Raw genomic sequence first — 12,459 nt, forward strand, 5'->3', positions numbered from 1 at the left:
ATCAAACGGTGTAAATGATTGCTGCTTTAAAAAAACCTGGAGATTTCTTACCAAATCTCGCACTTTCTGAATCTCTCATCCTATTACATTCCCCCAATGTGTGTGTGTGCGTTTGTGTGAGTGAGAGATAAAATAACGGCACAAGAGTGCCTCCTAGTGTATTGAATTTAAACTTTCGTAGTACAGTACAATATGAATTCTCTATAGTCCACCCATACTATATGAATAGTCCAAGGTATACCTTTGGGCTAAAAGCATTTGTAATAATAGAACTGTAAGTCCTGGAATTAGTTCCCTGGTCCTCCCAAGAGTTTTCACACGAAGTGCAATATACAAAATAACGGTACTTGTTTCCTAGCACGGCGCCCGTCAGGTTCCATCGCATACCTTAACTTAAGGAAAGCAATGGGACTCGACCGACCCGATTTTCGGGCTTTAAACACATTTTTAACGCACTTTGAAAATCATTATAATGGCATGCGATGCGACCGACGCGACCGACCCGATTTTTACATTGGAACCAATGTAAAAAGGGTCCCTGAGACCCGATTTTACATTGGACCCAATGTAAAATGCCCCCTCAGACCCGATTTTTAATTGTAAACCCACCCTGATGGTGAATTATGTCAAATGCCCCCCCATTGTTAACTCCACGCCATGATCAACGTTAACCCGAAGCGTGGTGAGCGCAGCGAGCCCGCGAGGGGCGGCGGTACGCATCCTCCGACCTTTTCATACCCCCACTATCCACGTTGGCGTGGAGTTGAATTTATATAGTGTGGTGAGCGCAGCGAGCCACCGAGCCCGAAGCGTGGCGAGCGCAGCGAGCCCCGTGAGGGTATGCGTAATACGTCTGAAGTAATGTGCGTCCCCTCGTGGGGCTCGTTGCGCTCGCCACGCTTTGGGCTCGGCTGCTTGCTGCGCTCACCACACTATATAAAGTAAACTCCACGCCAACGTGGACAGTGGGGGTATGAAAAGGTCGGAGGACGCGTACCGCTGCCCCTCGCGGGCTCACTGCTCTCGCCTGACTTTTATCAGTCACCCTTTAAATATCCTGCAAGCAAAGAGGCGGGTCATCTTGAAAAAGGATACAGAAGTTATCCGAAACGCGTTGATGAACCTGAAACAGAACCGCCGCAAGTAGTGAGTAAAGTGAGTGATGAAAGGTCCGGCATCCCGTCTACACTGCCTTCTGACGGAGATCAGCTTCCACGCTCCCCGCCTGAGTTTGAGTGTCTGCAGCACGGATTTCTTAGGCTGCTGGAACCCGATCACCCGCTCATTATTATCCAAGTTTGGCTTTTAACCTGTCTACCTGTAACGTTGTGTGTTGGAATAAATCCTTTTCTACCTGATCGCTGACTCCTGAGGTGTTGGAAAAGATACCTTTATGTGAACGCGTGATTGAAACCACAAGTAAGTTGAGTTCATGCTGACATAAGACCTTATACTGATTTGAAAGAAACCATTACGTGTACACCTGCCAGAATCATACTGTAAGTTGAGTTTCTTATGCTTGAATTCAGCGGAACGACTTTGCTTAGAGGACCATGAAAGAGAGGTCCCTTTGAGAAATCTTTTATTAGAAACGTTCTCAGCGCAAGGCTCCTCAAATCTACCTTTTGTACAATTGTTCTCTGGGGTTGGGTGTTAACCCTAATTAAGGAGACTTGCTGCACATAGTCAGGGCAAGGTTCAGAAATTTTCTTTTTTCTGTGTATTGACATGGCTATGGTCGACAATGAAAAAGGTTGACATGATTTTTTGAAGATTTATTTTTCATTTTTTTTATGTTTTCATATTCATTCTCATTCGCAATTTACGGCAAATTCACGGCACCCCCCGCGACCCCCCCTCCCGCGATTCGCGGACACCCAAGTTGCAATACAGGGCATCTTTCATACAATTCTAACCATATTTCTCAAATTCATATTTCTCATATTCACAAATTAAGGGGGCGCAGCCCCTTACGACGGTGTGAAGAGCGCCTGTAGGGCGCGATGAATCACCTATTATATATATATATATATATATATATAGGTGAGGGAATGAAGCGGCACTCTCGAGTCTTGTTGAATAAATCCACTTGGTTGTTCATTGTATGTATATCCCTGACGACGGGAGGGTTACCCCCCGAAACATGTTGGATAAATAAAGATTTTTCTACCTTTTCAACAAGACTCGAGAGTGCCGCTTCATTCCCTCACCTATATGGGAATCGCTGCTTCCAAAGAAGGCACCGGAGCCATTCACTACATATACCCAGTGAGTGCCGGATCGTATCCTGAATATATATATATATAAATATATATACACATGCATACACATACTCACACAACTGCCCCAAGTAACAATATTGGATGATGGCTATTTTCTTAGCTGCCACAAAGAACTGCCAGGATCTAATTCCCGATGTAGCTCAGGTTAGTTTGTCCTGTACTGACAATTTACTGACACATCATATGACATTTTTGTCTCACCATTAACAAAGTTACCAGCAACATGCTGCCAATTCCTCTTGTATAAATGGCATATTCGTTTTATAGAAATATTGAAATTCTCCTTGTTCGGACTGTTTGCCGGTGTAGGGTTATCACAACATAATGGGAAGATGTATTAATATCACAATATGAGCGTATGAGAGTACACTGCATTCAGAATGGGCACACTGCATTGACATGAAATGCCATATAACATATAATTGTCCTGCTCCTCCTACGGCTATAACACGGTACCTGATTTCCTTCCATGCTCAGTCTTAATGGGGGCAGAAAGGGGTCAAAGATGATTTGACTGGTGTTAATGTTAATCGGGGATTGTCGCTTGCCGATGGTGCATAAATTCCATGCAGAGTTCACCAGTCCCCAGAATGCTGGACCTAAAGCAGACAGAAATAATAATCCTTAATCAATTGGTAGAACAATGTGTTATAAATTGTATTGCAGTAAATTCTCATCTGCATGCATCACCATGACTACACACGTTTGCTTAATAATACTGTACATGAAATCTACCTCGCTGCCTAAAACCAACACAACTTTTTGTAGCAAATTACTTTTTTATTCTATCTACAGTATATTCTTGCACCTACAGTACAGTAGCATTTCCCGGCTGCTCCCAGTTACATCCATGTTTAGTATAGGAGAACAGGGATGTGCAGTCAGGGGAGGCAGGGGAGGCAGTGCCTCCCCTGTCATTAATGATTAAAATAATAGAAGGAAGATACCTATGACACTTATTCTGTGTCATAACTATTTTCTTTATATTATTATAATCATTTTTAACTGTGCATCATGTTTTATTGACTTGGAGGCAACGAAAGCGGTACCTCCAGCTGTCCTGTACAAATTGATAGAAGCAGAGGACGGGCAGGGGGCGGGGACAAACAGAGGGCTGTAAAATCCCATTTAAAATACTAGCTGAAGCGGCACCTTTACAGGTGCCTCAGGGAAAGGGGCGTGCCGCAGCACTAGCAGCCAGCCGGTACCTCTCTGCCTGCCTGTCACGTTCCATTGCTGATCCATAGGGCTGCAGCTGAAGCACTGGGAACCACTGCACGCTTGTCCGCCAGCTCCCACTCCTGCAACACTGCAGCAACCAGGGCCTGCCCGACTGATTTGCCTGATACGCGGACAAGTGCAGTGAGGAGTTTGTCGGGCAGTCTGACCACACACCGCCGCAGCCTGCCCGGAAGCCCATCTATCTAGTGTTTCCACCTCACAGAGACTGCAGGTGTCGGCATCGTTGAATGGATTTCCCCCCTCTGCTCAGCAGCAGGAGGATCGGCACTTCTCCCCAATCACCTGCTTGAATGATATGTCCAGCGCCAGACCCTGGGGCTGCAGAGGAAGCACCGCTCCTCCCATCTGCCAGCAGCAGCTTGCCGACGATGGCCTGAATGTGGGACCCTGGGCTTTCAACTTGCCCCTCTGCTTAATGTAAGTGCCACACAATATATGAAGTGGGGTTGTGCGGGTGGCGCGGGTGCAGGTGGCGTCGGTGGGTGTGCGGGGAGAGGGTTGTGTGGTGGCTGTAACAGGTGCCTCTCTGTACACAGCCACAACCGCACGTCACTGTAGGGGAAATACACAGGCTCAGAAGCACGATCCGGCTCCTGGAGTCATGTAGATGGACAGCATTGGACTTGCTAACTGGGAATCTGGGAAATCTCTTTTGTTCATGCATGAATCAGAGACCAGGAAGGCAGAGCATGGTGAAAGCGGACCACGACAATAAGGAGATACTGGCTAGGGCTGAGCCTTTGGGCTTAGTGAGGCAAAACCTACGGTAGCTTCACCCCTGATACATGGTTCTTATGGCTATACTGGTAGTAATAGAGGAAGTTGCATGTTTCTTTCGGTCTTTGAAACATTGGGAGGAATATAATTAGCCACGGTAATTCAATTTTCTCAGACAGAGAAAGAAGGCTACAATGGCCTGGGTTTGTTGGGTCAGTTGCACATTGAACAGGGAGAGTAGCAACTTGTATGCGTCTGCCAGATTATGGAGGGACCACGGTGGTGGTGGTGGCAGTCGAGGGAGACGTGATCACACTGATTGCTCCACCCCCTCTGGATCCGCCCCTGGCTGACTTGTGCATAGAACAACCCTCTGTAATGCGTGGCACAGAGTAAATTAAATTTTTATCATTTTTTTTATGTGAGGCGTGACCACACCTTTCTGCCCTCCTATCTGAACCCACTAGTGTTCTAAGAAAATAAAGTCTGCTTGTTAAAGAAAATGGAATTCTAAAATCTCCTGGGTAAAATTTGAAATAGTATAATATACAACAAGATAAATTTTAAAACATTGGGCTCTGACACAGCAATATATTACCATGCATTATCATTACATATATCCGAGTGGCATTTGTGAAATATACTTTTTTTACATCAAGCACTTAGGGCCTTATTCTAGTTCACTCTTTCTGATAAAATCCTTCTTAGATGGACAAAACCATGTGCACTGCAGGGGGCAGATCTAAAATGTGCAGAGAGAATTAGATTTGGGTGAGTTATTTTGTTTCTGTGCAGGGAAAATACTGCTTTATTTTAACACTGCAATATAGATCTCACTTTGAAGTAAAACCCCACCCAAATCTAATTCTCTCTGCACAAGTAACAGCTGCCCCACCTGCAGTGCACATGGTTTTGTCCTTCTAAGAAGGATTTTGTCAGAAAGAGTGAACTAGAATAAGGCCCTTAGTGACATCATCTAACTGTTTCCGTGCGGCCAGCACTCGGCTACAAAAATGAGGTGACAGGGATATATTTCACAATATTATATAGCACATTTACAGCAAGTAGGGATATTCCCAAGAAATGGGACAATTACAAATGTGGAATGTGCTGAAACGGTATTGACTTTAATAAGTTTGCACTGGATGGACAATAGTCACTTATACAGACAGCAAATACAGATTGTAGTCTTTCTATTAATTATATTTTTCTATTAACTATAAATGAAAGGGGAAACAACTTTATAGGTTAAAGGAAAAAAAATTGTATCATTATTTTTTAAAGTCATATTGTAGCTCTAATACATAAAGGCCCTTATTCTGGTTCACTCGCAAAGGCAAATTCCTTTGTCAAATGGACAAAACCATGTGCACTGCAGGTGGGGCAGATGTACTGTACCTTGTGCAGAGAGAATTAGATTTGGGTGGGGTTTTACGTCAAAGTGAGATCTATATTGCAGTGTAAAAATAAAGCAGCCAGTATTTACCCTGCACAGAAACAAAACAACTCACCTAAATCTAACACTCTCTGCACCTGTTACATCTGCCCCCCTGCAGTGCACATGGTTTTGTCCATTTGAGAAGGAATTTGCCTTTGCGAGTGAACCAGAATAAGGGTCAAAGTGTAGCTTATCGAGGCATTAGTTATGTTGACTAAAACAGGCCCAAAATAATTTTCACCTCACGGCACACAAGCATCTCTTTCTGGCACATGGACGAGGGACCTACTGGTTACTTCTGTATTAAACCAGAAGGACGCTATAAAGGACAGTGTAAGCAGCACACAGAAGGAATAGTTCTCAGCGGCATGGTGGAAGGGTCAGGGCAAATGCAGACCGACTGCAGACCGAATAAAGTACAGGGCTCGGGACCACGAGCATTCCGGATAAGGGAATTTTCCGTTTTTTGGAATAAAATTGTTTTAGGCATACTTACCTGTCACCTGGTGGTGCCCGTGGTCCCTCGGCGTCCACCTTGTCCCCAGGAGTCCACAGCAGGCCTTCAGCACCATTTCCGGCGTCTCCAGCGGTCCCAGGAGTGCTTTGCGCGAGTTCCCAGACGTCACCGGCACGGGTGCGCATTCGTGCAAAGCACTCCTGGGACAGCTGGATACACCGGAGAGGATGCTGAAGGCCTGCCATGGACACGGGGGCCTTGGGAAGTAGTAAAAAAGGGATAGGGGAAAAAAATTATAATGAATTTGAATTGTTTCAAAAAAACATGGTTTTTGGAATAATTCGGATACGGGATGCACGGATAGGGGACACTCAACAAGTACTATGACAGATCCAAAAAAGACACAGAGATGGTTACTGCTGTAGCGAGCTGCTTCTGATTGGCTGGTTGTAGATTCACTCCAGCTTCTATCTATCTATCTATCTATCTATCTATCTATCATGGGGAAGGTTGACAGTCAAAAAGGTCGACATGGTTTTTTTTTGAGCCGACATGTGCCAACAGGCGGTATTTAATGCCCTACCATCCATTAGGGCATGGTGGAAGGATAAAATAGTGTGCCGAGCGTAGCGATCGCAGCGAGGGGATGTGGTGCAACGTTTCAGTGTCCATGTCGACTGTGTTTTGGGACAAAAAAAAGTGAAAAACTCTATGTGGACCTTTTGACGGTCGACCTCCCCCATTTCAACCTGATTGTATGTCGACCTAATGACCCTGCCGACCTTACCCGTGTCGACCTTCAGTCATGTCGACTTTCCTGCATGTCGACCTAGTGGTGTCGACCTAATGCTTGTCGACCTAGTTGCTGTCTGTCCAATGATCCATACGCATGGAATCAGTCTGTAAGTGTTAAAGACCAATCTTGACGTGTGATAAATGAGATGCATTTTTAAATCATTTTTGGACTGAGAAATTCATAATGATTTGATACTACAGTACAATATATATCCCCATGACTTAGTATAGGAAGGGTTCTAAGCACAAGTGTATCGGACCATTCCAGAACGAGCAACTTGTGCTGCAGTAATTATCTCAGTTGAGCTTCTTGATCTTTAGAATCAACTCTCAGAGCTTCAACTCTCTTCCCTCATCTGATCAATGTCAGGAGATAACTGTCACTGCTGAAACTCTCGCTGATAATCTTCCGGTTGTCCAAAATGAATTGTCCTGGCTGCAGTTATTCTGTTCAACTCCTGGATCATATGTCAACTGTCATCGCTGCTTCTCTCTCTATTCATGTGCTCAAGGCCAAGGGTCAAATCTACCTTCAACTGTCCGCGCTCAGCTGCCGAATTCCCTAAGTATTAAAAAATGTCACTTAAAAGGGGATTATTTGGTTATTGTAGTGAAGGGGCAGGGCTGACCTAGAAAGCAGGATGTGGACCGATGAAGCTCACATAATTAATACACATAAGAACGGGACCTGTGAGAAATATACTTGGTGATTATGTGTCACTTTGTGACTGTAGCGATTTTAAAATAGGATTATGGAATATCACTCAGCTATCTGTATTTAAACCGTATTACAATGTCAGAAGCGAAGGCGAATTTAGAAGTCAGGCCGCCTCCAGGCACATTATTGGTCTCCCCGCCCTGTAATCTTACTTCTGGCTTCACATTTGCTACAGCAGCACTGTGACAAAATGGGACACTGCTGGTGCCATCACTGTAGTGTTGCCTAATATTATTTTTTTATGTGTGTTATGGTGGTTGGGCACCGCCTGAGAGTATTGCAGGATGCTTAACTAGAGGACACCATTGCATTCTCCTATACACTTTTATATTATCACTAGAATAACCCCCTATGTGAGTGTGTATGGGCGGAGTCAGAGGCTCTGATAGGCTATTAGCCTATGACTCCACCCAGCGTTATAGACACACTCACACATTGAGTGACAGATGTAGCCAAATATATAAGAGATGATAGATAATGTCTTTGTTGGCTCGGACTCTGCACTTGGCATCGAAACATGTTAACGGGATTAACTAGCTCACACGGGTTCCGGATAACTGGCCGACAGGGGGATCCCATTGGTCAGTATCCCAACATCGGAATCCCAACTGCCGGTGCTCTGGCAGGTGGGATCCTGACTTACAGGGGCCATTCTCCATTTTGGGGGTCCACGACCCACATAGAGGGAGAACAGAACCTGTGTCGAACGAAGCACAGACAGCCTGCAAGGGGCTTCTTTGCGCTCGCCCCCCTGTCGGAGCACTGACAGTTGGGATTCCGACGCCGGGATATTGACCGCCGGGATACCCCGTTGGAACGCCATACCACACCCAGCTCACACATATCCATTTAGATAACGCTGCTCAATGGTCACCAGTTCATAACTGGATATTACATTTATAAAAATGCTTTTTGTAGTTATACAGATTATTTATTGAATATTCATAAGCCCTTCAGTGGGGACACAGTACACCCTACTTACCCATCAGGTCTGAAATGTTGAGTAGCTCTTGGAGCATCTGCTGCAATACTAATAACAGACTACAGGTGGCAGTGCACCATCCACATTGACAACTGTGTTATATTGTGCACAAATGACTTGATAGCTGGCATGGCTATTACCAAACAAATACCCTGGCTGGTGATTTTCTGAAAACCAAAACAGACTAACATGGGTGCAAAGTATCTTTGGGGAACAGATGGTATCATTAGTTTTTATTTAAATAATCAAGCTTACACTAACCCACCAAGTTAACAGATATGGAATAAAGAGTTGACAGTGGATAGGTCAGCACCAAATGATTGACATGGACAAATTGGCATAGAAAAAAGATCTACACAAGCAATAGGTTGACATGGCAAAGGCCCGAACATGAGAAGTTCAACATGAGTTTTTTACCTTATTTTTTAATTTTTTAAAACTTTTTCATACTTTAACATCCACCTGGACTCTGATCGGGATCGGTAAGGTGTGCAGAGGCCAGCGGCGCCTTGCCCGAAGCATGGCCTATCCTTGTAAGGGGACATGATACCTATATGTTGACCACTGCCATATCCTCCTTGAGTTGACCTTTTGTCTTGTGTTGACACTTTGTCTATATCAACCTTGTCAATGTGGACCATAAGATGTTGTCCTAGAAACTTTTTGATCTATGGACCAGATACCCAAGTTAGGATGGTCTGAGAGTACACATGCTCTGCTTAGAGCATTAATGATATTTTAAGGATAGTAGGTGTCTTTGGTAAATAGTTTTAGGGCAAATGGTATTGTCTTATGTACAGCAACCTGTGGGCAGATGTATTAAGCCTTAACAAGAGATAAATGCAAGGGTGATAAAGAGAGATAACCATCCAGCCAATCAGCTCCTTACTGACTTTTTTCAAACTCAGCCTGTAACATGGCAGTTAGGATGTGATTGGCTGGATGTTTATCGCTCTTTATCACCGTTGCATTTATCTCTTGTTAAGGCTTAATACATCTGCCCCATATTCCTTAACTAACAAAAAACGAACACATGACCATTACGTTAACATAGCAGGTGCTAATATCTTGTTATCATGTAAGTACCTTGTAACGTGTATTGTGATTGCAAATTATACTACAGTACATCTCTTTCTCTTTCACACATGCAGTAACACAGAGGCAATCACAGGGTAGCAGACTAGCTTTCGAAGCTTTTGCTTCGAGCGGACTTAGGTAGTTCATTAATAACTAGCAATAATTTACGAGTGTCTATTTCCACCCAGCATCTTGTTGTTTTCTCTGTTTTATGTGCTGAAGAGGATGTGAACAGCTAGGATTACAACTATATGGTGAGTGCAGTAAACCAGTCAATATTCTGCCTCCGGGAAAGTCATGAAGCTATACTCTGCTTAGTACTAGTGTAACCTGTTCCATCCCTTGGAGTCCAGAAATTAGTAGTATTATCATGTTCAGTCACTCAGAATGTTTGGCAAACATACATTAAATGGAATAACGGCATGTTTAGCTGTCTTTGTTTACAGATGGGTGACTTGATTCTTCTGATTCTCAAATGAGCATAGCTGAAGAGGTAAATTGATGAATCATCCCGAAATGGACAAATAATTCCCCTGCAGCATCAGCTAAATTCCAATTCACTGAATGTAGAGATACCTATAATAATTCCTCATTTATACCCCTTTCACACCGAAACTCCAGTTCTGAGTATGACCCAGGATACCGAACATGGGTTGCAGCCAGGGCTTCAGATTAGTTACTCCTTTCTTACCGCCTGTATGGTCCTGGATCATTGCCGGTAATTCAGGACACTTAGGGGTTTATTCTAGTTCATTCTTTCTGACAAAATCCTTCTTAGATGGACAAAACCATGTGCACTGCAGGGAGGGGGGGGGGGGGGGGCAGATGTAACATGTGCAGAGAGAATTAGATTTGGGTGAGTTATTTTGTTTCTGTGTAGGGAAAATACTGACTGCATGATTTTACACTGCAATATAGATCTTTTGTCCATCTAAGAAGGATTTTGTCAGAAAGAATGAACTAGAATAACCCCCTTAGTGATGAGGTCATCTTCAAGCACCATGAGCTAGCCAATCAGGAGCCTTTAAAGAATAACCCATGTCAGAGGCTCAGGGGGAAAAGGGTGTTATAGACACATAAAATTATAAAAATATAGAAATAAATGTCAGATATTGTACAAAGGAAGCAGTGTATTTGCAGCTTTATCATATTAGTGGTATTAAAAGTAATTGGTTTCACTCAATGCTTTCCATGCAAATTTTAAATTTACAATTTTGAACTTGGGGGGGGGGGGGGGGGGGGGGAGGATATCTAGGGAGTCACATGTCCTGGGTGCTGGATGCGATACCCATAACTGCATGCAGAGGTGGTGGGGTGCAGAACGGAGCACAGCCAAATTTCCACCTTGCAACGGGTGACAAAAATCCTAGTTTCAGCCCTGCTTAACCTAATTAGGATTGTCTGGATTACTGCCAGCACAAGCTTGCCAGGTGACCAAAGCAATTAAATTGTGACAGTGAAATGTGTTACTGCCTATTAGTATTAGCATGTGGATTTTTTTTCATATGCTGTTTATTTTTGTTATGTTGCCAAAAAAGTAGTCCACCGTGTCCCATGGTAATCTGGGCACAAGAGAAGGGATTTCATTGCAGTCTGTCAAAAACCTTGATACCTCGAATGCAGCCGCAGAGTGGAACTTATGTTCAGGGTAGAGAAATATCCATACAAAATAGTCTCTGTTCACAGAATAACCACCAGCCATATGTCTTATAATACATTAATAGAAATAAGCCTTCTTCTCAAAAGCGTATTTGTATTCACAGTCGAAAACCACCCATGCCAGCTGGACCTCATCAGGGTGTTCTGTAGCAGATTTTTATTTGAATTGATTAAAAATATATTATTTCAAGATGAATGATCATTTATCACAAGGAAAAGTTCTAGATCGTCAGGGAATTCCGAATGTCTTCCAGCAAACATAGTTTGAGTGTTCTCTGTTTTTTTAAATACACACAGTAGTCCTTCATAAGAAATGCAACAAAGTAAGCATCCTTCAATTTTAACAGCTTTAGGGGATGACAATGCTCAGCCTCTTGTAAAAATGATTAATTGTAGGGAAAATCGCCTTTATTAATGATGAGTGCGTGAATGTATGACCTCTTGGAATGCAGCGAAACATATGGTATGCGGGCTAATAATTATCATGTATAGCATATGCCAGGCACAAAACTCTGACAAGACACAAATGGATGTTAAAATACGTGGACAGCCAATGTACCATTAATAACGGCAAGTATAACCCAAGCTAATAAGCAGGTATGGAGCTGATCTATTCTAATTTCTATAAGGAAATGAAATCTGCATTTTTAATACATCTTCCTAAAGTTTCATCATACAATCTTTAATTTACACTCATTTAACAGTGATGCATTGAACATATGTTTGTTTCCTTCTGCTGTAGTTCATCAATTAAATGATAATTTATACATAAACTCTAAAAAACATTGAATGTGCATAACTGTTATGTCTGATAAATGCGCCGATTCTGATTAGCAGACACTTATATTATATTTGATAGCAAAATGTATAATATGCTGTAATTGAAATGTGTGCAGAATGCTCATGTGAGAAAAAAAATATTGTAAACCATTTATTAATCTATGGGGACAGGTATGGAATAAGCAAAGAGTTCTTAAAGATAACCAGGGGTGGATTGGACAAAGGGTTTGTAGGGAAAATTCCTGGTAGGTCGACATTTATTTGAGGCCTGTCCAGCCAACCGGTGCATGGTACATAGGGATGCCAATCCCA

General features: G+C 43.1%; 1 protein-coding gene across 1 annotated transcript in view; it reads right to left on the reverse strand.

Moving 5' to 3' along the window:
* The window catches only part of LOC146042459 (carbonic anhydrase-related protein 10-like), a 276,357-nt gene that overhangs the window by 104,862 nt on the left and 159,036 nt on the right, over positions 1-12,459 (reverse strand). The window contains exon 3 of the mRNA XM_083162452.1: positions 2,739-2,881. Within this exon, the coding sequence (XP_083018578.1) occupies positions 2,739-2,881 (143 nt within the window). The remainder of the gene's footprint in view (positions 1-2,738; positions 2,882-12,459) is intronic.

This window comes from Crinia signifera, chromosome 19 (genome assembly GCF_055691185.1).
Source record: "Crinia signifera chromosome 19, ASM5569118v1, whole genome shotgun sequence".
NCBI classification, from domain to species: domain Eukaryota; kingdom Metazoa; phylum Chordata; class Amphibia; order Anura; family Myobatrachidae; genus Crinia; species Crinia signifera.